The sequence below is a fragment of the Leucopleurus acutus genome (assembly GCF_964270905.1).
Source record: "Leucopleurus acutus genome assembly, chromosome: 11".
NCBI lineage: Eukaryota > Metazoa > Chordata > Mammalia > Artiodactyla > Delphinidae > Leucopleurus > Leucopleurus acutus.
This window is the reverse complement of record NC_139152.1, coordinates 69,676,340-69,701,905: the sequence shown is the minus strand read 5'-3', so window position 1 is coordinate 69,701,905 and position 25,566 is coordinate 69,676,340. Positions and strand designations below refer to the sequence as shown.

General features: G+C 36.4%; 1 protein-coding gene across 1 annotated transcript; it reads left to right on the top strand.

Annotated features, from left to right (window-relative positions):
• Positions 1-3,863: 3,863 nt before the first annotated feature.
• TSPAN19 (tetraspanin 19) lies at positions 3,864-16,897 on the top strand (the record flags this gene model as incomplete). Its single annotated transcript, XM_082849596.1, has 8 exons — positions 3,864-3,929; positions 4,020-4,092; positions 5,771-5,895; positions 9,248-9,322; positions 12,502-12,612; positions 14,390-14,533; positions 15,468-15,551; positions 16,829-16,897. The coding sequence occupies 8 exons, from the start codon at positions 3,864-3,866 to the stop codon at positions 16,895-16,897; spliced, it is 747 nt and encodes a 248-aa protein (XP_082705722.1).
• Between the last annotated feature and the right edge of the window lie 8,669 nt (positions 16,898-25,566).

The window sequence follows — 25,566 nt, the reverse complement described above, 5'->3', positions numbered from 1 at the left end:
CTTGCATATCTTTGTGTAAGCAAATCTTCATTTTCATTGATGTTGTTTTTAGTATGTGGGGCTTGTGGCTGAAAAGATCACACGTGACCATCTCTTACCATTCTATGCAAACGTTGCTATAGGCTTCCTTGGCTCGTTGCTAAGACACCTTGTTTGTTGTGTTCTAACTCTTTAACTTGAACTGCTTGCTGTGGTCTGAACGATTGTATCCCTTCAAAATTCACATGCTGAAGTCCTTACACCCAATATGATGGTGTTAGAATATGGTGCCTTTAAAAGGAGGTGATTAGTTTATGAGGGTGTATCCCTCATGAATGGAATTAGTGCTCTTAGGAAGAGATCCCACAGAGCTCCCTTTTGTCATGTGAGGATAAAAGAAGTCTGAAACTTTGCATCTTTATCTCAGACTTCCAGCTTCCAGAACTGTGAGAAATAAATGTATGTTGTTTATAGACTACCTAATCTGTGGTATTTTGTTATAGCAGCCCAAATGGACTAAAACCCTACTGTTTGAAGTTACCATGAACATCCTCCTTAACCAAGTCAGCTGACTTTGAGAGTACAGAATTCTCTTCCTTTTGACATCTGTTTCATGTAACATTATTTTAGAAATTTCTTCCTCGATTGGTTTCCATGAAATCATACTTTGCTTATTTTCTCGTTTCTTAAAGTCTGCTTTAAAAAAAATCCAAATTCCTAATTATATCATTCTCTACAATCAAACCTCTGCTCATTTTTTGTTGTTGTTGTTGTTGTTGTTTTGCAGTACGCGGGCCTCTCACTGTTGTGGCCTCTCCCATTGTGGAGCACAGGCCCCGGGCGTGCAGGCTCAGCGGCCATGGCTCACGGGCCCAGCCACTCTGCGGCATGTGGGATCTTCCCGGACCGGGGCACGAACCCGTGTCCCCTGCATCAGCAGGCGGACTCTCAACCACTGCGCCACCAGGGAAGCCCCTCTGCTCATTTTTATCTATAGTTAATCGCTCATCTCTTTCATTTATTCCCAAGATATCAGCTCTCTATGGATGACTCCCAGTTCTGCATAGCTTATGCTCTCCACTTACCTGCACTCCATTTCCATTGCTTAACCACAAGGGTATCTTTTACCAATTCAAACCCAATTATTAAATATTAAATTTATGGAATTTATGAAATTTTTTCAAACAATTCCAGTGATTCTCACTATTCTTTTATTTTCCCATCGTAAAAAATCTTTCTGATCATCTTTGATTCTTTCTTGCTTGTAGTAAAGCATATTGAAATGTATCAAAACCCTCTTTTTCTCCCTCTAATTATCTTTTTACTGCCCTTTCCTATCTATCGGTCATTTTATTTGGCTTTTCCCACCCTAAATCACTTCTTTCCTTCATCTTGGGCACATAGTTACCTCTGCCTCCAACTGAGAATTGCCATGTGATTAATTGCTATGCGCCAATGGAATATGAGCAGAAGAGAAGTATGCAACTTCCACCTCACTTGCTTAAAAGATGCTCGCCTAAGTTTACTCATCCTCTTTCTTTCTGCTGACTGTAAAGGATTACACCTTGAGCAAATTTGGGAGCCATATATTGAACAGGCTGGAGAAAGTGCCATGTTCCTAAGATGATTTCCCAGTAGAGAACCCATTACCCATCTTGGACTGAGAGAGAATAAACTTCAGTTTAGTTTCGTATCTGGGTCCTTTGACAAAACATTTTAGCCTTGACTCAACCCTGCTAATTATTGTCAAATCAACAGTCAATCCTCTGCCTTCAACATTTCACACCAGAATCACTGCAGAAATCTCATTCATTAGTCTTCTTTCTCTTTCTCATTCATAGAAAAACAGAGGCTAGGTCTTTGGGCTTAACTTCTCATTCAGACTGTAGGACGAGGATCACAGCTTTCTCATATGCTGCAGTAAATAGAATTGAAGCCAAAATGTAGATCTACAACATCTTGCAAAGAAACTGAAATAAAAATCAAGCAGTCTTTCCAACTGAGTGTCCCATCCAAATAATCCAGGAACTGGAGGAATCCAGGAATAAGACTAGAGGCAGAAACTGAAGAAACCAAATGATAGCAGGAGAGTTTGAAGCAGAGGGTGGAAGATAAACCCTGGAGAGACTCCTGAAGCTGGGAAGAAGTACCTTGGAAATTTTTAGGAGGAATATGGCCTTGGATTGAAGTAGGGAGGGAAGTGCATGGATGCTAACCTAGACATCTCTTACTTATCCACTTTCTAAGGCATCTTTCAGTTCAACAAATGGATTGGGTTTCTTCCTAACTAGGGGCAAACAGCTTCAAGTTAGTCCTACTAACTCTGCTTTTGTTACCAAACCAAACTTGGGTCTGCTCACCCACACGCAGTAAAGCCAATCTACTGACACCAGGTTGTGCTGAAGGAAAGTACGGCATTTATTGCAAGGTGCCAAGCAAGGAGAACAGGCAGCTCCTGCTCAAAAGACCCAAAGTCCCCCATGGCTTTCAGGGAAGGGGTTTTAAAGGCAGTATGAGGGAGACGGTTGCAGGGTGCATGATGAACTCGTGCACAGTTCTCTGCTTGGTTGGCATCAAGGTGAAGTTTCAAGCATCATCAACCTTCTGGTTTCCACCAGTCTAGGGTCTATGTTCATATGTCAGCAGTTTTCATCTGGTGGGGGTCTGCTTCCTATAAAAACAACTTAGGAATGTGTGTCAGGCCTTTATCAGTGTCTTTCAGGGAACTGGGGGTTGGATGATTCTGCTATGTAGCAGATTTATAGTCTAAATTGTTACCAGTTCCCCAGCCCAACAGCTCTTCTTTGTTTCTACATCTTCACATTTCCCAATCAGTAACTCTTGAGTCAGCCTTTTGAGACTCAAGGGAGGCCTGGGAGGCTAAAACAAAAGCCTTTTACTTCAAAGGACAGGGACACAAGGGCTTGTATACTGTTTCACTTTCACCAGGTCAATTATGTACTGCATGTATTGAAACATTGTAAACTACGATATTTTTTAAAATACTGAGCCAGCTAGAATTGAAACAACCAAGGAAAAAAGAAAACCCAGAAACATACCCAAGAAAATGTAAAACCTCCATATCTAATAGACCAAGCACCAAAACCGGTAAGTATTGATTTTTACATAAATGTTTTAGGAAAATTGGTTATCTGGAAAATAATTTTTATTTAAAACCACCTTAAATTAGTTCCCTTCCTTACACTGTATACCAAAGTAAATTGTAAGCTCATTAAATCATTTAATTCACCTATTCATTGATTCATTCATTCAATAAATATCTATTGCTATTGTACCCACCATGTGTTAGACTCGGGGTTGTAATGGTATACAAGATCTACTCTCTCCACTTAAAGACCTCAGAGTCTACATGGGAAGGAAGACAAGTAAAGATGAAAATAGGCAACAAATAGAGATTAGGGAAAGGCTTCCAAGGCTAGACCTCAGTGAGGAGTTAACATTATTCTGGGAAGAGTTAACATTATTCTGGGAAAGAGGACAGTCAGATGTAAAGGAAAGTTTTCTAGCAAGGAGAACAAGGTGTGTTATGACTGTAAACAAAATAAAATATTTCATTTTCTGAAAACTGCAAGGAGTTCAGTAAGGCAGCTATTGACATGTTCTAAAAATGCCCTCTTGCTCTCGACTGCCTGGCCAAAAAATGCAGATAAAGAAAGAAAGGTACAGTTTCAAGACATCTTCAGTATTTCCTTATATTCAGGAGAGCAAAGGGGAATGTTTTACTGACCGCTGGTATGAGAAGAAAAATATGCAAATAAAGGATGTGAGTAGGCAGAATTATTTAAAGTTATTACTGTGGTGAGTGTTTATTGTAAAAGTTGTGTTTATCTTTTCAGAATCATCAGTATATGGGGAGAAAAAGAATGTTAAGGAAAAACAAAACATTAATTTTTAAATACTTTCTTAACCTCATTAATGGAGCTTTTTTGGTAAGTATCTTCATAATTATTTAGTAAAGAAAATGTGCATTTATATTGGCAATTAGTTCAAAAATAAGTATTGGCTATCTTTTTTTGTAGGTTCTTGGACTTTTACTCATGGGATTTGGTGCATGGCTTTTATTAGATAGAAATAATTTTTTCACAGCTTTGGGTATGTATCTATTTTCCTTTCTCTAAATCAAACAAGGAATTCAGTGTTAAACAATTGCATGCATGATTTATTCAGCAGGTGGCAGTATTTCTCTAAAATTCATTAAGTACTGTCCAATTTTTCCTCAGAAAGTCTTTGCCAATTGTTATAAAAGCACCTTATTAAATAATAAGACTTAAATCCAAGACCATAAAGGAGAGGGAATTTTGAGAGAGAGATCTAGGAACTTTGGGCAGGAGAGATGAGAGAAATGGAAGATTGCGGTTGTTCTGCTGACTCTGGACTTTTACAGATCTATAAACTTGAAAGGATAATGGAGATCAAAATAGCTTCACTGCCCAAGTTAAATAATCTCTTTTAAAACTCAGTTACCATATCCTGTCACCATCACATGATTAGAAATAAAATATTCCCTATGGAAACAACTTAAATGTACATCAGTGGATGAATGGATAAAGAGATTTTATATAGATAGATAGATAGATATAGACATATAAATATATCTATCATCTATCTATATATAGATAGATATCACATCGTTAGGCACTATCCCATGAGCTGAGGATACAGAAGTGTACAAGAAAGATAAAGGGCCTGTCCTCATGGAGCGTAATTCCAGTGAGGAAGACTAGAAAACAGCACATAGAATGTTCATAATTTGACCCCTGCAAACCTTCCCAGTCTCACCTGCCTGAAACTGTAAATGCGAGCAAGGCTGAGTTTCCTACACACACTGCACCATTCTGTGTCTTAGAATGCTTCCACCATTCCAACCTAGAGACTTCCAATTATAACTTAAAGCCTAAGCCCAGGTGTTACCTTCTCCAGTAATCTTGCATATCTTCACCTTCTCCCCCTACTAGATTAGGTGCTCTTATACCCAGTGGTGTGCTGATAAATGTCCTGGGATGGAGTCTCAGTTTATGGTATTTGCTGATTTCTGTGGTTTAAATAATCCCATGATGGCCAATTTCAAGGTGCCAGTGTGGACTGAGTTGGTTTACAGATTTTGTGAAAATTTAACAGTTGGCTTTTATGTGCCAGAACAATCTGGTTCCAGCACACCACTGCCCATTGCCTCTACTCTTCTCCCATAAAATCTAGGGCATATTTAATTTATTTATCTCGCTTTAAAAACAAATTGTTAAGCACTACATCTGTGCCATAGCACTAAGCATTTAACAGTTAGCCTGTTGACTATATAAATATATATAGTCTCTAGCACAGACAGTTCAGTCTAGATGGGGAGAGAATAAAATACAGTTTTAACGGGACCATATTAGCAATAAACTCAGGGTTTCAGACATGGGAAACTTAACCCACATGTGTTAAGTACTCAGAATATTTTTGATGAATGAATGAATGAATATAAAAATGTTTGGAGGTACATTAGACATAGAAGAATTCACCCTAGAAAAAGTCATCTTCTTTCATAGAAGACAATAAAGATAAGGTAAAGTTAAAGGGACCTTCTGAGATTGAAGAAATTCTCTATCATGTCATTAAAGGAAGAAAAGTTGTTAAGAGCAAGTAAGAGGTGCCAGAATGAGGTTAAAAAAGAGAGAAAGAGAATCCTAGTGGTTTGTTGACAGCTGCCTAGGAAACCTTGGGTTGCTGCATTTATTATTAAATAGAAAACAAATGTCACTTAATAATAGCTGTTTTGTGGATTCCACAGATGAAAATAATCACTTGATAGTATATATTTTTCGAATTTTGATTGGAACTGGTTCTGCTACTGTTCTTCTTTGTCTCTTCGGTTATTTGGGAATTCACGGTGAAATCAGATGGCTTCTAATTCTGGCACGTATTTCATTTCGGTAGCCTGAATCTGTATCTTTGATTTTCAGTGTTTGAGTCACACACGTGAGCAAGAATGATTTAGGTCACTGTAACACTGCAGTACAATGTGCTCTTGGGAATAAGGCCATGAAGTGCCCCCGCCCAAGAATCTTTTCTAGGTAGAATTTTCTTGGTGAGTTTCCCACGGACTAAATCTGGACCTCAACACTTACACACTTAGATATTAATTTTGAACACAGAGTCAATAAGAATCCATCTCCTAGGGTGAACTACAATTAACCAAACTTAAATCTGAATACTAAAATCAGAATACAGTATGTTAAAGGCAACGAACAATGAAGTTTAGCAGAGAAAAGGAAACATGGCCTATAGTCGGCACATTTTCTCCCTGTGGGTGTGCCGTGTGGGAAGCTAACTTGTAACTGAGATCACAATTTATAATTTAACAAAAAGAAATACAACTGCTGAGAGGGCCAGACTCTGGCATCTGGCTCGCACACTATCTCTCCGCAGGCATATAACATGAAAAGGTAAATTATAATGAACGTGAGCCATTTATCATACGTGGGATAGGTATGGATCACAATCAGTGGATTCAGGTAAAATATAGCTTTTAACATTTTCTTTAAATCAAATTAGTTTTAATTCACAGGCACTTTCCTGTGAAGCAGATAGGAAATTCAAATGTATCCAACTGTGCCCCTCTTGCCAGGAAGAATGCAGAGATACTTAGCTCTTATGTAGTGCTGAAAGTCTGGGTGGTCACTTTGGCTTCTGTTTATCAGTCTACACCAGTTACCATGAAAGCACTCACTTTCCCAGCTGATGTGTTCCCTTCAGGACTACATATTCTGCTGGTTGAATGGCCTAGGACAGCAAAGGCAGCGCTGTTCTTCATCCAGTATATACCAGTACAGGCATATCGGTGAAATTCTTTTGTGAAGGATTGGTAATTAACCATTACCTCAGTTCCTTTCCTGCAGTTCCCCTTCCCTGAGACCTGAGACATTCAGCCCTGCCAAGGACACAGCAATTAAAGGAGTCATGCCTGACAGAGGAATTCGTTACTGCCTATTTTTAATAATTGCTGCCTATTATTATTTGAATATTACCCATGGCAGAGACATTTTAGGCAACACTGGAAACCACACCTTCATTTCCCTCTGGGTCTTGCCTCCTTACCATGGCAATGCCAGGAAGCCAAGTGCTAGCCCCCATTGCTTTGAGAATCTGCAGACTCTAGGATCAGTCTCACAATCTTTTTAGTCTAAAAAAGACTTCACTCTCTCTTCTTACTCTCCTCAAAGGCACAACCTCTATTCTCAAATTTTATCTTTCTCTTCTCCCAGGGCCTATAACATAATTTTCTCATGGGGCTTCTGATTTTGGATATGGAAACCAGGAAAGAAATGATTTGCAGGAAAATTTTAATTTTCTCCTTGCCACAAATTCCCATTTAGGTAAAGGAGACAGAGAGCCTGCTATTAATATAATGTTGTGGTTTGAGGATGGGAAAGGAAGGAGGCAACTTGAGGGAGAAAAACATAAACATCTTATAAGTTTCTGCCTCATGTAATTCAAGTATTAATGGACTGTGACTAAGAAAGCCTGACAGACCCCATCATAAGGAATATACATGCTACTAGGACGTGATAGCTTAGATCCTGAAGCCAAGATACCATTCTCCCTTCCGGACGGTCCATGGAAGAGTATTGCAACATTCTGTAATCACGACACTTTTGCTATTCTCCTCTGAATTTACCAATACTTTTTTGATGGACACACTTTTTCTTTAACCATGTTAATTCACATAGTCAAGCTATGGGCAAATCTTATATAGGCCTAAACACTATTCTCTGGCTTAAAGGTGATTTTGCATGCTCCTACTCTAGTCAAATAGATATTACTTTTGCATTTTAACTCCTTGGGACAATTTCACTTTCCTGTTAAAAGTTCTCCAGCAGTCTCTCACTGTGCTAAGTGCTAATAACATATAAATACACTGAATATTTCTTCTGTAAATATCTAACTGCTGTTAAAAAATAATTTTCAAAGGTAAAATCATGAATCACCTATATGAAACTGAGCATGTATCAGAGACTTTATTTATATAATTAATTAATAGAGGAACCAGTAAGAAGTAACAACCAGTTTAAATAAGAATTAAGCTTGTGGAGATTTATATTCTCTATAGACTATTCATTAGCATTTTCATGAATAGTAATCATTTGCATTGCTATGGAAACTTTTGTATTACTATCAGAGTTGTATAAGTTAACTCTTTGCAGAGTTGAATAATAGTTTAGTCAAAGGTAATATTTCATACTCCCATTGAATCAGAAACCTGGGAGGGTCCACAGACAATAAGCAGCTTGCCATTGAAAAGAAACCCAGTGACTTCTTTAAAACAATTGTTTTGCGCAGTTTTCCCTTTCTCTACCTGTCTTCACTACTATCCCTTGGCAGTGAAGATTAAGTAAGGTGTTGTGTGTAGAAGTATTAAAAATCTAAACTTCTAAATGGATCTAAAGACCATATTTTTGTCTCTGAAAATAGGAAATATATTTGTCAAGTAAGCAATTTTAATGGACTATTTTAAAGTACTAAATGTTTCAAATAGGTGAAACTAAGAATACTAACAGTAAATCATCCTTGCTTATATTGATATTTTAGATAGTAAAATATTCAGACTGCTAACTTTTAAAATTATTTTGAATTCTAGATAATATGTATCACTATTCACTGCTATGATGAAGAAGATTGCAGTGGCCATATGTTTAAAAAGAAAGAAAATAGTCAAATAATGTGAAAATCATTTTGTTTGGCTTTGGATAGAAGTATTTTCAGTTTTCAAAGAAATAGTCCAAATGTGCATACAGATTAACTTTACTATTGCCGTTGCCTTTGTTACTTTCTCACTATTTTTATTGTTGTTGCTGTTGTTACTTTGTGCATGATGGAATAGTTTACATGGTAGGTCACAATTTAGTGAGTTCTCCACTGGTAGCAGAATGGTGTAAGTGGAGGTCTAGATATTTAAGTTCCCCTCTATGACAGTTTTAGATCTGAATGAAGAAGGTATCATCATCAACTCCATTAGACCAAGTAGTCTGTTAGGGTTCTCATGAAGCACTATCACTTCTTTCTATCTTACTCTCATCCAAATGTTCACTGATTTTTTTTCTTTGCCTTTTGTTTCAATAATTTCACTCATGTATGAGAACAGGAAACTTCAGCAATACCTATGTATTTTAAGACTGTACATTTCATGTGATGTGCATTTTCCCATCATTGTAGCATCTAAAAATATATTAGGAGCATAGTTCTCATTTCTGTGTTTCTTTTGTTTTAGTATGCAGTACTGTTAATGTGGGCCTTCGGTGTTCAAGTTGTACTTTCAGCACTCATCTTCACAAAGAAAGAGGAGGTATGGAAACATCATCCTTTCATTTGAAAAATAAAGAAAAGCAGATACTTTAGATTATTGAGACCTAAACCTACATTAAAAGCTAAAGGTAAATGTCTTTGGGGGAAAAAAAGGATTCAATGGAAGTACTAGAATTCCATATAGGAAGGGGACAGGGGTCAGATTGGAATGGTGGGCTAGGAGAACTTGTCTTTAACTCTGTCTGCAGAAGATTGAGAATGTTGTAAATAACAAAGAATGTAGGGGAAGAGGAGATGATGCTTATTGTGGGATATCCAAAATTGGCCCCCCAGCCAACCCTGGCTGCCACTACTGACTCCATCACTGTACTATATTCTATTTTTGTAAAGAAATACCTTTAGATTTGTACAAATTTTAAATTTAGCAATTTCATTTAAATAAGATTATTGAATAATTCATATATTTTGTACAGGTATGGTCATGAGTGATACAGTTAACTAGAACAAGATTTATATTTTTCAAGTCAAGTTCAAAAAAGCACATAATAAATTACCTGAAAAACCTTTTTGGTAGCAAAACTTACCTATTACAGCCTACAGACTTTTAATTCTTTAAGAAATGTCAGTGTTTCACTACAGTCAAGGTCTGACTTTGTCTCATGGGAGACTCTCCTGTAGCAATAAGAGCATGGACTTGAAGTCATACAGATCGGCATGTGACTAGATAACAACAAGCCATTTAACATCCCTGAACCTATGTCTTCATCTACCTACCTTATAGAGTTATCATTAACTGACGATTATAAAGTTCCTGTTATAGAGTAGCTATTTGGGAGCTCTCTACTTTCCCTCAATTGATTTTGAAGGAGAACCTGATTAATTTCTAGGCTTCCTAGCCTTCAGATTCTTTCTATATATCAACTGCTAATTAATGGCCAAACCTCGACAAAATCTTTCCTATACAACACCATTGCCCTCCAATTTCATTTGCTCTCTTGTGCTTGGCATCTATCCTGGATATCTAATTATCTAGGGCCTGTTGTTAATGGTTTGGCATTTGGAGCTAAAATTTCTTCTTTCCATATCCAAAATGTGTGTGTGTGTGTGTGTGTGTGTGTGTGTGTGTATGCACACACTCAAGTAAGTCCTATAAAGCTGTTTTGGTGGCAAAGCACCAGATCCCAACCCATCAGCCTCTAACTTTTGGACCTGGTGATGGAACCTGAATATCACACTTAAGGACCCTTAACACATGAATATAGTTAATCAGTGGCACCCATATTTATTTAAGTATTATTCACATACTCCTCTCTACCTATGTTAAGAATAAGAACTATCATTTAATAATAACTACCATGTGCCAGAGACTGTGATAAGCACTTTACTGGCACTATATTATTGATCCTCACAACAACTCCTAGAGATGCATTGTAAATCCTTCTTTCTAGGACAGGAAACTGAGGCTTTGAAAGGAGAACATACATGCTAAAATACGTCATAGCCAAATGAAGGAGTCTGCACTCTAACACTTATTAACTGATCCCAGAGATGGCAGCTTTGTTTACATCACTTGCTTTCTACATTCAGACTGGACTGAGTTCTCATGAGCCTCTAAATAGTTTATGTCATTTACAGTGCCTAGCTCAGTGTTGGAGATGCACTAGGTCTTCATGGGTTGTTTGTCATATTGAATATGTGTGAGGGAATTTTACTTATACAGTAGTCACCTAGATTACATATGAAAATCATTTTTACTCTTATGTACTAAGGTGTGATTCATATGCACTCTGAATCTCCCAAGTAATGCTTTAGAAGATAAGTAAGGACATAAGTCTGCCCCCTCTCCACAAAAATATAAAATGGAAAAACATCATTTTCTATTCTAAATAAAAATTAACTTAGGGAATATGTTAAATTGATCACTTATAGATCTAAATAACATGTTATTTTATTCCAATCTTCTTAAATGTATTAAAGCATAGATATGTAAGTGGGTAAAAGTTTAACTTGTACAGATGTCTTAATTATTGTAGTATTCCCACCAGTTATTTAGTTTTCATTATTAAAGAACAGCATATTACAATGAGAAATTATTAGACTAGAATCCAAATGAATTATATTTAGAAGTCTCAGCTCCTCTTCTTTATTCATGTAAACAAAGCAAATAATCATATTCTCTGAGTATCTATATCCGTGTTCATAAAATACAAATAATATCTGGCCTTTCTACCATTTTGGGGGGGGCCTCACCGTGCAGCATGCGGGATCCTAGTTCCCTGACCACGGATCAAACCCTTGCCCCTGCAGTGGAAGTGCAGAGTCCTAACCACTAGACCTCCAGGGAAGTCCCTGGCCTTTCTACCTTTTGCTATTTTACAGGACCAAGTTAGGAATTAGTTATGAAAGTCATATAAACTTCTAAATGCTTAAGAAAGTTCCTACTAAAAACTACCTTTGCAAAATCTAGATTTCAAAATAGCAGTTTTCCTCCAAACTTTCACATGATTGTTTTTGTTTTAGCATTGTGAAAAGACTTTTTTTAATTAAAAATCATAATTCTTGTAAAAATATACAATAGACACAGGTCAATAATTTTATTTAACATCTTGTTTAATGCAGGAACCAGTTAAGATATAAAAACCAATTCAAAGGAGAGTCCAAAGAGAAGACACTACAAAACCGAAACAAAACAGGCTTGGAAAGGGGACAGATCGATTCCATCCTCACCAGGAAAAATTCATCTGCATTTCTCTGACAAAGAATCATTTGCCTAACTACAGTTTTCTACAACTTACAAAGTTGTAAGATAAATTAAAAACTAGGAAACGTACAGACTCGTAGAAACAGAGGACCCTGAAGGTGTACTAGAGAAAACCTAGTTTTCATTGAAAAGATCCTCAGTCATTTTTTTTGGTCCATTTAAAAGCCTTTCACAATTTTTCCTGAGGGTGTAAAAAGAAATGTAGAACCCTTCCACATTCAGGAGAACAGCACATAACTTTCTCCCTAATCAGAAACCAAGTCTAATGTAGTCTTCCTATAGATCACAGTGTGAAAGACCAAAGGCCTCCACACTCACTGATGGCTAAAAATAGTTATAAGGAAGAAAAAAACACCTAGAAATAATTAGAAAACAAAAAACTGACTTTGAATACTTTTTATGAGGAACCATAAGGAAAGTTTCTATCAAATTTTCACTTTTAATAAAATTTTCAACAGGTTCACCAAATATGGCATGATAAAATTGATTCAGTCATTTCTGAGTATGGATCTAAGGACTTGCCTGAAGACATACCCAAGTGGACGATTCTAAATGCCTTGCAGAAAACAGTAAGATGAAATTAGCGTAAAACTAAAAATTAGACGCCAAAGGTGACCGATGCTGAGAAATGGGGAGAGAAGGAAGGACAGGGAATGGGGCACAGGAATTAGAGGCTCTTGTATTTCATCTAAACCAACAGGGTGGGATAGGATTGTCTCAACTTACAGATCTTGAGTTTTATCTTTCTTTTGTAATGTGTATCTCCTTTTCTGGGTTAATTGATGTGCATTTTAACCTGAATTCATGTGTAAAAGTGTTGGGCGTCTACTGCCAAGTGGAATAATCTACCCTGTCGCCCCCATGGGGAGATAGGGTCTAAGCACAGCCCCTGCTGGCAGCATAGTATCCTGGTGGTTACCACTTGAGCCTGAACATCAGGTTTGCCACGCAGTAACTTTGTGATGCTGGATAAGAAAACTTTTTTTTTTTTTTCTGCGGTACGCGGGCCTCTCACTGCCACGGCCCCTCCCGCCACGGAGCACAGGCTCCAGACGCGCAGGCCCAGCGGCCATGGCTCACGGGCCCAGCCGCTCCGCGGCATGTGGGATCTTCCCGGACCGGGTCACGAACCCGCGTCCCCCGCATCGGCAGGCGGACTCCCAACCACTGGGCCACCAGGGAAGCCCAAGAAACCTTCTTAACTTCACGTACCATATTAACAAAACAGATAGGCAGAATGACCCCTACCTCTGGTTGTTAAGAATAAAGGAAGTAATGTAGGGAATATAGAGAAAGGCTTGGATCTGGGACATAGTAAGCAACTAATGTTAGCTAATGTTGTTAGCATTATTATTTTCACAGTTCAGATTTTTCTCGGCAAGGTAAGGGAGTGTGTGTAGTCAGCCAAATTGTTTACAAGAGTAGATCAGCATGGGAACATAGTAAGTGCTTTATACCAAAAAAAAAAAAAAAAAAAAGCAAACATTTAATAGCACCAGGCCCTTTTACAGGTGCTTTTCATATATTAACTCATTTAGTCCTCCCAACCCAATGAGTTAAGAACCGTTATCTTCGTTTTATAGATGAAGGTCAGAGAAATTCAGTAACTTAGCCAGTATCACTTGGCTAATAAGTGGCAGAGCCAAGATTCAATCCCAGACAATCTAGCACTAGATTTTGTACTCAGCTACTACACCAGAGCCTCACATAAGCATAGTTATTATTTTTAGTATATTTAATAACAGAAATGCTTTTTAGGAGAATTTAAATGTATTATAAATGATTTTCTTCATCTTATGTTTTTCACTGATGTATGTGATCTGAACATGTATTGCATTTTCAGATTGCATTATGACTGATAGCAGGGTATCAAACCTTAGGAAGGTTTGATACCCTAAGACAGTAGTAATAACCTTGAGTCTTTATGTATATTTAACACATATGGCAGCACATGTTGGATAAATTATAAAGAAAACTGTTATAGTTAAGAGAAGGTGTGGCTAAGGTGATTCTCTCTTCTAAGAGTTCTGGATCTAAACATGGTTTAGTAAATCAAGTATATCTTTCATCCTGAGCTTCTATAAGGTAAATTCAGATATAACAATTTCATTCATACATAGCCCACTTATATGAGTAGAGATCTTTAGCTCTGGTTAACATCAACCATAGCAGCAACAAGGTAATGGATTAAACAAACAAAAATATATTTATTGTTTTAATTCACTACATTTGAATGGAGAATAAATTAATAAATTTATCACAAAACCACTTTAATATGCATAGGAGTCATATAATTAACTGCATTTTCAATATTTTATAGTAAAATTTATAGAATCTTTTTTCTAGTTACAGTGTTGTGGCCAAAACAATTACACAGATTGGATGAAGAATAAGAATAAAGAAAATTCAGAACAGGTGCCATGTTCTTGCACAAATTCTACATTAAGAAAGTGGTTTTGTGATGAGCCACTAAATGCAACTTACCTAGAGGTAAATGTAAGTTAAGGCTTCTCCAAGTGTTTATGGTACCTTTTTTTTTGCAAATCATTTTAGAAATCTAAGCAATTTTTTATATTAAAAACAATGTCATTCATGGTTATTAGGTTCTTAAGCAACTTAACTAAAATGAAACCACAGCAAGGTGAATTGTATTATTTGTTATATAACAAATTAATTAAACTTGCTGGAGTATGTGATATAAGTTCTCCTAGAACTTGGGATACCATCAACTTTCTCCTCAACCATCCTTTGATGAAAGAGGCACTTTTGACAAATCTCTGTTGTGTAGGATTGGTAAAGGAGCTGCAATAGCAGAAGTAAAGAGGCATGAGGTTTGGCAAAAACTGAGGGAGGAAACCCCAGCAGTGACAAAAATGGTGTTTAGGTAAAGGCGGCAGAAGCAAGAGTAGAAGTTCATCTGTAGCAACTGCTATTTACAGATACAGAATATTGATAAACTAGGGATTTCCATCCCAAGAACTTCTTATTCTTTTGTAGTTTATATACTGATGTTATTCTATTTTTAAGATGTATCTTTCAATAACATAATTCATTCATAGATAAATGGAGTATTATGTTTCTTAAAAGATTCTCCTATTTGGGAAATATCACTTTAGGCAGCAGTATGCTGAATTACAGTAGCGTGTAGAAAATCAAATCCCTCTCAAAACTAAATTTCTGATTTCAACTACATGACAACATCTTAGCAACTTTAAAAGTAGCAACCGAGGTGTCCTGCAATTATATGAAGCTTTCTGGGCTAGTAAGTTCAGTCTCCAGTTAGACATTGACTTGCTTTTTAGACTTTGGTAAATTACTAATCTCTGTGTCTCTTCTTCTTTGTAATAGAATTATGTATAAAAACACTTCCAAAAAAAAAAAAATTTCCATCTCCAAGTCAGCCTAAGTAAGTTCTTTTCCTTAGGGTTGTGAAAATAAAATCAACACATGGTATCATACTAATGCTTTAACATTAATTGGAATTAACTTTGGACTTTTGGCTTCAGAGGTAAGCTTTTGTTTATATGTTTAAAGATAAAAAATTTAAGTATAAACTATATAGGATAAACTGTAGAACAACCCGGTGGAGACCTAATCAGACAAATTAAGCCAATAGGAGCCAGGACACTGAGACTGTTCACACCCAGGAGAGGAATAGGTCCCAACTGGAGGTGATATCCCTAAGTCAGCCTGGGTGGAGTCTGTTAATAAGTTATCATCCTGGGAGGTGGTGATTTCATTGCTTTGTGATTTTTTTAGAAATATCAATACTTCATATCTCGGCAGTGAGAGGACCATGTTTGGCAGTCTGCAAGCTGGCAAATTTCTTAAATCTAGGCTGATGTTTGACATTAGTAAATCTATTCACTCAAATACTCATTTGTTCATTGCCTCAATCATTCATTCAATAAATTTGGAGGGGGGGGAGAACATGTACTGTGTGTCAGGTACTGTACTAGATGTTAGAGATACAATGGGAAGCCAAATCTACATATTCCTTGACCTCCAGGGTGCCAACTGCAGAATCAAGGTTCAGAAGTAGTATTTCATTCTCCAGTTTCAGTGAAGACTGATGAAAGCTAGGGAAGGCTGTGGATTCAAAGAAACTGTGAGAGTGGATAGATTATTACTGTGTAGACTAAAAGGCTGGAATAAATATGTAATGCGTGGTTTGGCCAAAATAGGATACCAAATTTAATTTTATGTTGATCCACAAAGGCACTGACCTAAAGTTCCATAAATTCTCTTCAGCTGGTAACAGTGTTAGTCTCAGGATAGTGGTAAACAAGACATTTTTATAAGCACCGATATCATTCTTTTTAAATGTTTATTCTCTATTCATGCTGAGGTATTTAAGGCAAGACTGAATGGGGGATATTATCTGTGCTCCATTTTATCATCTACCCTTTGCAGACCACCTTTCATGATCGTGTAACAAAAGGAGGGAGTTTTGTAGGAGTGATGACAAAGTTAGAAAGATGATGAACACAAAACATCAGCAGTTCATCAAGGCATCTAGCCCAATGATAGCCCATGTAATTAAAACTGAGCAGTCTATTCCTTAGCCCCCTCTATAAATGAACTTGGTGACAGCTGGGTTACCCTACAAGACTCATTCTGCAGACTTCTTATCCACAACCATATGTACCTTACTCTGAAATTTTCTTATTCTCCTTGATCCCTTTTCCATTTACAGAATACATTTTGGTGATCATATAGTATTAGCTTTACAAATTATTCTTATTGATTACATTTTGATCTCTTATTGTCTCCTTTTTTTTCCAGGTTTTGCAATTCTCATTAACCGTTTCCTTCTTTAGACACATCAAGAATAGAATATATGCAGAAAAGTGATCTTTAGATTTTAATTTGTCCAGAAGAAACCAGTTAATTCTCAAAATAATCACGTTGTATTCTTCTGGTCCAAAAAATAAAAAAGTTTTGAATTATATTCATTAAGTTTAAGATTTATTCAAGTCATTGATTATATGTAACACAGAATTATTGGATATTTTAATGAATCAGCCCATGAAATTTTTATTAATTTGGTTTTTCAAAATATCAAATTCTGGAGAGATTGGAATTGACATATATACAATATTGATACTATGTGTAAAATACATAACTAATGAGAACCTACTGTATAGCACAAGGAACTCTACTCAATGCTCTGTGGTGACCTAAATGGGAAGGAAATCCAAAAAAGAGGGGATATATGTATACATATAGCTGATTCACTTTGCTGTACAGTAGAAACTAACACAACATTGTAAAGCAACTATACTCCAATAAAAATTAATGTAAAAAAAATACCAAATTCCATAGCTTATGACTTTACCTTGACTTATTTTATGAATTTAGAGAATATCATCATATATGCTAATTTCAAAATATGGTAAATTATCACATATATTTTGAGTTTCTTATGTAGAAAAAATACCTATATGATGTTCAGAAAACACTAAGTAAGCAATTATAACATATACTTTCGCAAATTTAAGGAAACAATACTGATTTATAGGAGATTTAAAAGAAAGATTGAAAAATCTTCATGACACTACATCCACATTTAATTAATAATTTATTTCTCTCTTCTTATAGTGCTTGCAAGTGAATAATAAATTTAGAATTTGACAGATTTGTATATACTTTAGTGGCAATAATAAAATATTAAAATAACAATGAATTTTTAACTATAGCAAAAATAATCTATTTTAAATACTCGTTGAATTCTCATACTCATTACTTTCTCCTCATTTTTTCCCTTTTTTTATAAGTTTTGTTCTGTGCATGTATGCACAATTCTCTGAAGGATATAAAAATAACCTACCTGTTCTATTTTCCTAACAATGATACTGTGAGAACAGAAAAAAAGTCCTTTGAAAAAATAAAAGCTGCTATACAGATATGAGGTATTATCATAGCATTGCTGTCCTTTATAGGAAAAGGCTGCCTTGACCTTGAGGAAATGAAGAAAGAATAGATTAACTGAAGATCCTGCATAGAAGGATCTGCTCCTATAGAAGGCTCACTCTTATTTACTAATTCAATCATATCTCTTTTCATCTGTCTATTCAGTACACTGCAGATTACAGAGACCTATGGACTTTTTTTTTTTTTTAGTCAGCACAAAAGAAAATAGAATAACCATTTTTTCTGAAGTGACCTGTAAATAGACATGCCTTCTAAATTTAAGGGAAATTCTCTTGGGATTTAAAGCTCATTTTCAAATTCCTGTTTTCTCTAAAATATGCCACAGGAACACACTGATAGCAAAAATCTCTCTCCTACTTGGGAGTTGAGAACCAACTTATTTGTAATCAAATAAATATTATAGAAATATATTCTGATATATTTGTTTTTTGTATCAAGGAAACAAAAAAGGTCTCTAGATACTAGATTGCCTATTTTTAGCTACTACAGTTAAATCACAAAATATATGCACTACTGATCAAATCTATCACCTTTATGATTTTAGGGAACATTGTCTTAAAAGATGTTGCTTTACATCTTGAATAAAATAAAGACTTACTTGGTAAGATAGAGTAGATCAGGATCATATCTCTCTCAATATTTGTTTTTCGTTTCTGAAATAGAAAACGTAGAAAGTTCTGAAAATCAGTCTGGATCACAGTGAATTAAAATTAAGGGCAACACATAATCCTGACTTCCTCTGCAAGTTGTTATATCACTTGCAAAATACATTTAGCTTACTTCAGGCTCCCCATTTTAATTATGTTTCCAAAAATCAGGACTGTTTTGTGATGGTACTATATAAGTGACCTACTTAAAAATTCCTTTTATCTTCTTTTCTTCTTCCAGATAAATATGCATGCATTCAGTCAACAAGCATTTATGAAGAACCTACTATGTACCAGAGACATTACTCACTTATGAGATATGAAGATGAATAGATAACATGTATAGTTCCTCTTCAGGGCTAGCTTCAGGAGCATACAACCTGTCTTTAGAAGAGCTCCACACTTGGCTTAATACTTGGCAGTTGCCATCTTGAAATTCTTAACTTTTGAACAAGGGACCTCACATTCACATTTTGCGCTGGGCTCTCTAAACTAGGTAACGAGCCCTGTCCCCGTAGTTAAACTCAGAGTCAGTCACACATCCTGACATGTGAACAAATAAATTGTGTGCATGTTATAATTTTTATGGACACCCAGAAGGAGAATGCCTAAGTTTGCTTTAGGAAATCAGAGAGCACTTCAAAAAGGAGAGTCACTCATTCAACAGTTACTTATTGAGCAACTGCTACTTCTTGGGCACTGTTCGAAGTGCTAGAGAAAGAGTAGTGGAAAAAACAAAGCAAACAAAATATCATGAAGGTTACATTCAAGTCAGCAGAGCCAAACAACAACATATAAACAAAATTATTATGTCAGATGGTGGGAAGTGCTATAGAGAAAAAATAAGTCAGGAAGTAGAATAAGGAGTGTTGGGGAATTATGAAGATGGCAGTTTGAAATAGGCTGTACAAAGATGGCCTCATGGAGAAAATGACTTTTGAAAGAAGAACCAAAGGAAATGAGAGGATAAGGGGAAAGAGCACTTCAAGCAAGAGGAAACAGCAAGTAGGAAGGAAGAAAGGGTCTGAGACAAAAGTGACCTGTAAAGCCTTGCTCAGTACTTCACAGTGTAGGTGGCCAATAAATGTTAATGATCTTTAATGGGTCAGATTACTCAGGATGCCATCAGTTATAAAACCCTATCGCCAGGAATTCCTCGGCAGTCCAGTGGTTAGGACTCCGCGCTTCCACTGCAGGGGGCACGGGTTTGATCCCTGGTCAGGGAACTAAGATCCCGCAAGCTGCAAGGTGTGGCAAAAAAAAAAGACACACAAAAAAACTGAACAAACAAAAACCCCAATTGCCCTCTGAGGTTGTCTGACTCTGTACTCTACAGTTTTGATTCCATTAGGCAATCACAAATAAAATCTGTCCAAATTTGTTTGGTAAACAATAGCTGCTAGTTCGGTTAGTCACTGCCACCCACATTTCCTTTCTCCAGGCACCTGAATAAGAGATGTTGGCAGAACAAAAACTTCTTTAAAAGGATTTCAATGAAACAAAATGTTAAGAGAATACAGTGGAAATACTGTTAGTCCTATTTGTTTAATGTTTGCAACATTTTTTGTTTGTTTGTTTTTGTGCTACGCGGGCCTCTCACTGCTGTGGCCTCTCCCGTTGTGGAGCACAGGCACCGGACGCGCAGGCTCAGCAGCCATGGCTCACGGGCCCAGCCGCTCCGCGGCATGTGGGATCCTCCCGGACCGGGGCACGAACCCGTGTCCCCTGTATCGGCAGGCAGAATCTCAACCACTGTGCCACCAGGGAAGCCCTAATGTTTGCAAAATTTTAAAAATATGTGTATGCCTTTATTTTCTCTTTCTGATCTTAGGGGAATAATTCTTCAGGGACATAAGAGCCCCTGGCAAACAGAAAATACAAAAATCTAATGCTTTTACTGCCATGATATAAGGCTACAAAAGAAAAAACTTTTTATTTTTTACACTACCTGTTATGTTTCATTATTTAACCTCTTTATTTTTCTTCTCTATTCCTTTTTCTTTTTAAGTCACCCATTAAATGAAAGTGGATAATGGCATATTTCCAGTAAATCTATAAATATTTGTTGAATGATAATGGGTTTTAACACTATATAAATGATAAAACCAGGGAAAGCAGAAGCTATTTCTTGACAAATCAAATTATTTTAAGATTAGCCTTTGCTAATATTCTGAATATTTGAAACAAAGTAAAAGGAAACTTTTTTATTACAAGAGCATTTGTAATGTGAAAACAAAGTGTGTAATCATTGTTGAAAATTATTAAAGCTTATTATTAATTGTATTCAAGTATAGCAGACATTCTCCTGAATGTCTGAAAAGATTTATGGAATGAAAAACATGCAGAACTGCTCACTTCTTTAATTAATAGTTCATCCCAATTGCACGTTTTATTTCAGGGAAAAAGTATAAAAGATACTGGACCACAGAATATGTTTGTAAGAATCTCTACAGTTTTTTTAATCAGAAAATTGGTTTAATATTTGTGTAAATATATGTGTATAAATAGTATTTAAATTATTATATGTAGTGGAATTAGAAAGAAGATATATGAAAAAATTCAGTCATTTCATTATAATTTTCTAGGGTATAAACACATTATGAGTAAATCAGATTTTATAACTGATTTTCAGTGTAAGTTGTTTACTATTTATTCATTTATTTGATTTTATTTCACTTGGGAGGAAATGCTAATTTTTTTCTTTTTGAAATGTATTTTATTACTATTGAAACTCCAGAAAACAAAGTATTGGGAAAGAGTTAAGCAACAGATTAGATTTAAGAACAAAATCAGCAATTTTCCTGTTGTATTAAGTATATCACTATCTAGTGTGTCTAAATACCACTGAATAAAAATGGCCAGCATGTCACGGGGCAACAAATTTAAATCAATTGAGATTATTGATGTTTGACTTTCGGGTATAGACGTTTTCTTTCAACTCAAACATGCCTGCACTATGACTGGATATATGAAACTGTGCTTTTAATTAGTAATTCTTACTAAACACAAGAAACAGGTAACCTTGCATCCCATCATACCAATTTATTACACATATTATTATATGATGTTTATCATGTCATATATTCATCCATATTATTAAAAATATTGCCAAAACCATTTTCCCATCTTTCACTTTTGGTCTATTTCAAAGCCAACCAGTCTTTTTTCTATAATATTTCTGATGTCTCTGATCAACCTATAGACACTGTACCAGAAGTAGATTTTTCATCAGAAAATTCAGCTTTTTCAGAAACATTACCTATCTTTATTTTCTCTAAATTAAAATCTATAAGCCCCAATATTACAACCATAGCTGGGTGGACCTTCTCGTTCCCTAGGCTTCTACAGGGAGATTCATCTGTTACCAAGAGGATGAAAACAATAGTCCTCTCATTTTCTGAGCATATGGGTTTCCTTAAGCCCTCTACCACCACCACTCCATAAACTCTTACTGTAGGGTATAGGCTAAGTTTTGCCCAATTCAGTTGGTCCACCCTCTTTGCAAGACGTGCAAGAATGTCTTGCATTATACTTTTGAACATGAGGGTGTTTTCAAGCTATTTGTTCTCAGCCTGAGGTCTCAACCACAGTCCACATATAGGTCAGCTTTGAGTACTGTGATTTAGTGTCCCCATCGTATCACAAGTATACATCAAATAAATTAATTTATTAACAAAAACATGGATGCATCTTTCACTTGTGATCTCATACTCGGAATAAAAGGCAGTATCCTTTACCTCATAGTTTCTGAAGACCTGTGCAGGAAAGAGTTAGTGTAGTAGGCCTGAGACTGTCTAGTCTTAGAAAATCCTGCATGTAAGGTGGCCTCTTAGCTTACACCTGGGAACTTGGCTGATAAACAGTTCCCCACACTGATGGGAAACTTCCTTAAATGACAAGAGTGACTCATTGTACTTGTACATGTCAATCCCAATCTCCCAATTCATCACACCACCACCACCACCACCTGCCGCTTTCCCCCCTTGGTGTCCATAAGTTTGTTCTCTACGTCTATGTCTCAATTTCTGCCCTGCAAACTAGTTCATCTGTACCATTTTTCTAGGTTCCACATATATGCGATAATATACAATATTTGTTTCTCTCTTTCTGACTTACTTCACTCTGTATGACAGTCTCTAGGTCCATCCACGTCTCTACAAATGACCCAATTTCATTCCATTTTATGGCTGAGTACTATTCCATTGTATATATGTACCACATCTTCTTTACTCATTCATCTGTTGATGGGCATTTAGGTTGCTTCCATGACCTGGGTATTGTAAATAGTGCTGCAGTGAACATAAGGGTGCATGTTTCTCTTTGAATTACGGTTTTCTCTGGGTATATACCCAGTAGTGGAATTGCTGGGTCATATGGTAATTCTATTAAAGTTTTTTAAGGAACCTCCCTACTGTTATCCATAGTGGCTGTATCAATTTACATTCCCACCAACAGTGGAAGAGGGTTCTCTTTTCTCCACACCCTCTACAGCATTTGTTGTTTGTAGATTATCTGAGGATGCCCATTCTAACTGGTGTGAGGTGATACCTCATTGTAGTTTTGATTTGCATTTCTCTAATAATTAGTGATGTTGAGCAGTTTTTCATGTACTTCTTGGCCATCTGTATGTCTTCTTTGGAGAAGTGTCTATTTAGGTCTCTGTACATTTTTGGATTGGGTTGTTTGTTTTTTTAATATTGAGCTGCATGAGCTGTTTATATATTTTGGAGATTAATCCTTTGTCCGTCGATTCGTTTGCAAATATTTTCTCCCATTCTGAGGGTTGTCTTTTTGTCTTGTTTATAGTTTCCTTTGCTGTGCAAAAGCTTTCAAGTTTCATTAGGTCCCATTTGTTTATTTTTGTTTTTATATCCATTACTCTACGAGGTGGATCAAAAAAGATCTTGCAGTGATTTATGTCAAAGAGTATTCTTCCTATATTTTCCTCTAAGAATTTTATAGTGTCCGGTCTTACATTTAGGTCTCTAATCCATTTTGAGTTTATTCTTGTCTATGGTGTTAGGGAGTGTTCTAATTTCATTCTTTTCCATGCAGCTGTCCAGTTTTCCCAGCAACACTTATTGAAGAGACTGTCTTTTCTCCACTGTATATCCTTGACTCCTTTGTCATAGATTAGTTGACCATATGTGCATGGGTCTATCTCTGGGATTTCTATCTTGTTCCATTTATCTATATTTCTGGTTTTGTGCCAGTACCATATTGTCTCGATTACTGTAGCTTTGTAGTATAGTCTGAAGTCAGGGAGTCTGATTCCTCCAGCTCTGCTTTTTTCCCTCAAGACTGCTTTGGCTATTCAGGGTCTTTTGTGTCTCCATACAAATTTTAAGATTTTTTGTTCTAGTTCTGTGAAAAATTCCATTGGTAGTTTGATAGGGATTGCATTGAATCTGTAGATTGCTTTGGGTAGTATAGTTATTTTCACAATATTGCTTCTTCCAATCCAAGAAGATGGTATATCTCTCCATCTGCTTGTATCATCTTTAATTTCTTTCATCAGTGTCTTATAGTTTTCTGCATACAGGTCTTTTGTCTCCCTAAGTAGGTTTATTCCTAGGTATTTAATTCTTTTTGTTGCAATGGTAAATGGGAGTATTTCCTTAATTTCTCTTTCAGATTTTTCATCATTAGTGTATAGGAATGCAAGAGATTTCTGTGCATTAATTTTGTATCCTGCAACTTTACCAAATTCATTGATTAGCTCTCTAATTAGTTTTCTAGTGGGATCTTTAAGATTCTCTATGTATAGTATCATGTCATCTGCAAACAGTGACAGTTTTACTTCTTCTTTTCCAGTTTGTATTCCTTTTATTTCTTTTTCTTCTCTGACTGCCGTGGCTAGGACTTCCAAAACTATTTTGAATAATAGTGGTGAGAGTGGACATCCTTGTCTTGTTCCTGATCTTAAAGGAAATGCTTTCAGGTTTTCACTGTTGAGAATGATGTTTGCTGTGGGTTTGTTATATATGGCCTTTATTATGTTGAGGTAGGTTCCCTCTATGCCTACTTTCTGGAGATTTTTTATCATAAATGGGTGTTGAATTTTGTCAAAAGGTTTCTCTGCATCTATTGAGATGATCATATGGTTTTTATTCTTCAATTTGTTAATATGGTGTATCACATTGTTTGATTTGTGTATATTGAAGAATCCTTGCATCCCTGGGATAAATCCCAGTTGATCACGGTGTATGATCCTTTTAATGTGTTGCTGGATTCTGTTTGCTAGTATTTTGTTGAGGATTTTTGCATCTATATTCATCAGTGATATTGGGCTGTAATTTTCTATTTTTATAGTATCTTTGTCTGGTTTTGGTACCAGGGTGATGGTGGCCTCATTGAATGAGTTTGGGAGTGTTCCCTCCTCTGCAGTTTTGTTTGTTTGTTTGTTTTGTTTTCTTTTTTTTTTTGTGGTACGCAGGCCTCTCACTGTTGTGGCCTTCCCATTGCAGAGCACAGGCTCCGGACACACAGGCTCAGCAGCCATGGCTCATGGGCCCAGCTGCTCCGCGGCATGTGGGATCTTCCCAGACCGGGGCACGAACCCGTGTCCCCTGCATCGGCAGGCAGACTCTCAACCATTGCACCACCAGGGAAGCCCTCTTCTGCACTTTTTTGGAAGAGTTTGAGAAGGATGGGTGTTAGCTCTTCTCTGAATGTTCAATAGAATTCACCTGTGAAGCCATCTTGTCCTGGACTTTTGTTTGTTGAAAGATTTTTAATCACAGTTCAATTTCATTACTTTCGATTGGTCTGTTCAGATTTTCTATTTCTTCCTGGTTCAGTTTTGGTAGGTTATACCTTTCTAAGAATTGTCCATTTCTTCCAGGTTGTCCATTTTAATGGCATAGAGTTGCTTATAGTAGTCTCTTAGGAAGCTTTGTATTTCTGCGGTGTCTGTTGTAACTTCTCCTTTTTCATTTCTAA